Here is a 2,624-nt window from a genome sequence, read left to right as displayed (position 1 = left end):
AAGCACTGACACGTTATGCAACACTGATGAACCTCAAGAATATGTTAAGTGAAAGGATGATTGTGATTATATCTAAAAGAAATGTCCAGAACAGGAAAATCTATTGACAGACAATAGATAGCCGTTACCAGGGGTTTGGGGAAGTGGTGAATAGGTACTGATAAAGACATTCTAAAGCTGGATATGCTGATGGTTTCACCACTCCACAGATCCTAAAATCATTGAATTGTTATACCTTTAAAAGGTAAATTCACATCTGTAATCCCAACACTTGGGAGGCTGAGGCAGGAAGATGGTTACGAGTTCGAGGCCAGCCTGGGCTACATAAGTGAGTTGGAGGCCAGCCTGAACTTCAGAGTGAGACCCTGTCTCAAAAAGACCAAAAAAAAGGGGGGGTGGTAAATTTTGTGGTTTGTGAATTATATACTTGTTATAATAAATAAAAATTTATTATCTGGTGGAAATTGTTTATTTCACAGGACTCTTCACTAGTCAGTGGACATGCTGAGTAACCATGACGTGCTTGTGATTGTGTGAAGTGCATGTCTTTGGCTAGTGCTGAAAGCACATTTATTGTAGCCTTCTGACATGAGCATTTTTAACTTACACAACTTTTCTTAAATTTTTTAAAGCAGCCTCAGAAGTGTATAAGATAAACTTTATATTTCCAAATGGAGACAAGTACGGTAAGCATCTATTTCAATTATTTTCCTATATAGAAAATTAAATAGCTTAACAATAAAAAGCAAGGCTGTCACATTTTATCCAACTATTTGGCTGTAAGTTCACCTACATAAAGTAACATAGAACTCCTAATGTAGGAAGACATTTTAAATCCAAACTCCAACGTTAAGTGCAGACAGGACACCTTGACAACCTGCAAGACCTGTCGATTTTTCTGGCCCTTGGGTCTGAGGATCCTAGATCCATGGATCTCTTCATCTCTGGTCTCATTGGTTTGGGTGCTAGGGGACCAAAATAAACACAGGGTACAGTTAGGAACAGGCCCAGGCCCAGACGTAAATATTATTTAGTCAAACATGGTTCCCAGTTAAAATATGTTGGTGTTTCTCCCTTGTTTAGATGGTGACTGTACAAGAACATCTTCTGGCAGCTATGAGAGAAATGGAATCGGTGTTCATACCACCCCTAATGGGATTGTCTACACAGGAAACTGGAAAGACGACAAGGTATTATAGTTTTTGTGTTTGTTTCTTTCTGCCATCCAGCTGGGGACGGGCACCAGGGCCTCTCGAGTTATAGGCATGTGCTGTACCACTGAGCAACACCCCCAGCCCTTACTGTTGTTTTGTTTTGGTTTTGGTATCAGGACTCGAACCCAGGACCTCACACTTGCCAGGCAGGCACTGCAACACTGAGCTAAATCCCCGACCCCCTTAGTGTTGCTTTTAATACTGACAGCAGATAAATAAGCATTTCAACGTTAATAAAAATACATGTAATGAGTAGCCTATAACAAAGGGTGATATTTAACCCTTATAAGATAGGTGCTATTAATACTCCTATTTTATAAATGAGTGAAATCAGGCTGAGGGTTCTTGCCTAATAAATGATAAACAAAAAAGTATAACCAAGCCTATTTGAATCCGGATTTACATTCTATTTTTTGTTTGCTTTTGGTTGTGTGTGTGTGTGTGTGTGTGTGTGTGTGTGTGTGTGTGTGTATAGGGTTTCTATTTCTGTTTTTGTTTTCAAAGTACCAGGGACTGAACCCAGGTCCTTTGCCCTGAGGTACATCTCCAGCCTTTTTTTAATCTTTGAGACAAGGTCATACAAATTCGCTAATTGCCCAGGCTACGCTCAAACTTGTGATCTTCCTGCCTCAGCCTCCCAAAGTTCTGGGATTATAGGTGAGTGTCACCATGCCTGGTTTAAGTTCACATTCTTAATTAATATTCTGTACTGTTTCCTGAACTAACTACACTGGTTGCCCTTTAAGATTTCCGATACATTGAGGGCTTCATGAAGGTCCCTGTTGTCATCATCATGGAACCCCGTAGTTCACATGCCCTGGATGGAGAGCATTTAATTTCACAGGCTTCACAGACAGATACAGAGGAAGGACAACAATTCTGTCAAAATACTGATATGAAGTTGACTAAAGTAGATGAGCGTAGTGGCACATGCCTGTAATCCCAACACACGAAGGCTGAGGCAAGAGGATTGTCCAGGGTTCTAGGCCAGCCTGAGCTACAGAGTGAGACCCTATCTCAAACAACCCAAAACAAAACCAAACAAAAACCAAAGTTAACTAAATAATAACTAAGTTAAATTTATATATTTGAAAGTTCTGGGGAAACTATGAAGTTTAAATTCTGAGTTCATTTCCTTTGCTGTACACAGATGAATGGTTTTGGAAAACTTGAGCATTTTTCAGGAGCAGTGTATGAAGGACAATTTAAGGACAATATGTTTCATGGATTGGGGACTTACACTTTCCCAACTGGGGCAAAATACACTGGAAATTTCAATGAAAATAGGTAAGCTTAAATTTAAAGAAAAACACTGTAGTTCTAAAATGTTTTCAGCTATACTTTCTTAAATATTATATTTTAAAAATTTATTTATTTAGTCTTTTTGAGACAGGGTTTCACTATGCAGTT

General features: G+C 39.0%; 1 protein-coding gene across 1 annotated transcript; it reads left to right on the top strand.

Moving 5' to 3' along the window:
- Positions 1 to 593: 593 nt before the first annotated feature.
- Positions 594 to 2,501, top strand: Morn2 (MORN repeat containing 2; the record flags this gene model as incomplete). Its single annotated transcript, XM_005415213.1, has 3 exons — positions 594 to 686; positions 1,084 to 1,190; positions 2,365 to 2,501. Coding segments are annotated over 3 exons (337 nt in total), but the record flags the coding sequence as incomplete, so codon positions are not given.
- Positions 2,502 to 2,624: the final 123 nt, after the last annotated feature.

This window comes from Chinchilla lanigera, unplaced genomic scaffold, assembly GCF_000276665.1.
Source record: "Chinchilla lanigera isolate Chin_1 unplaced genomic scaffold, ChiLan1.0 scaffold01399, whole genome shotgun sequence".
Taxonomy (NCBI): Eukaryota; Metazoa; Chordata; class Mammalia; order Rodentia; family Chinchillidae; genus Chinchilla; species Chinchilla lanigera.
This window is presented reverse-complemented; position numbering and strand designations above follow the sequence as displayed.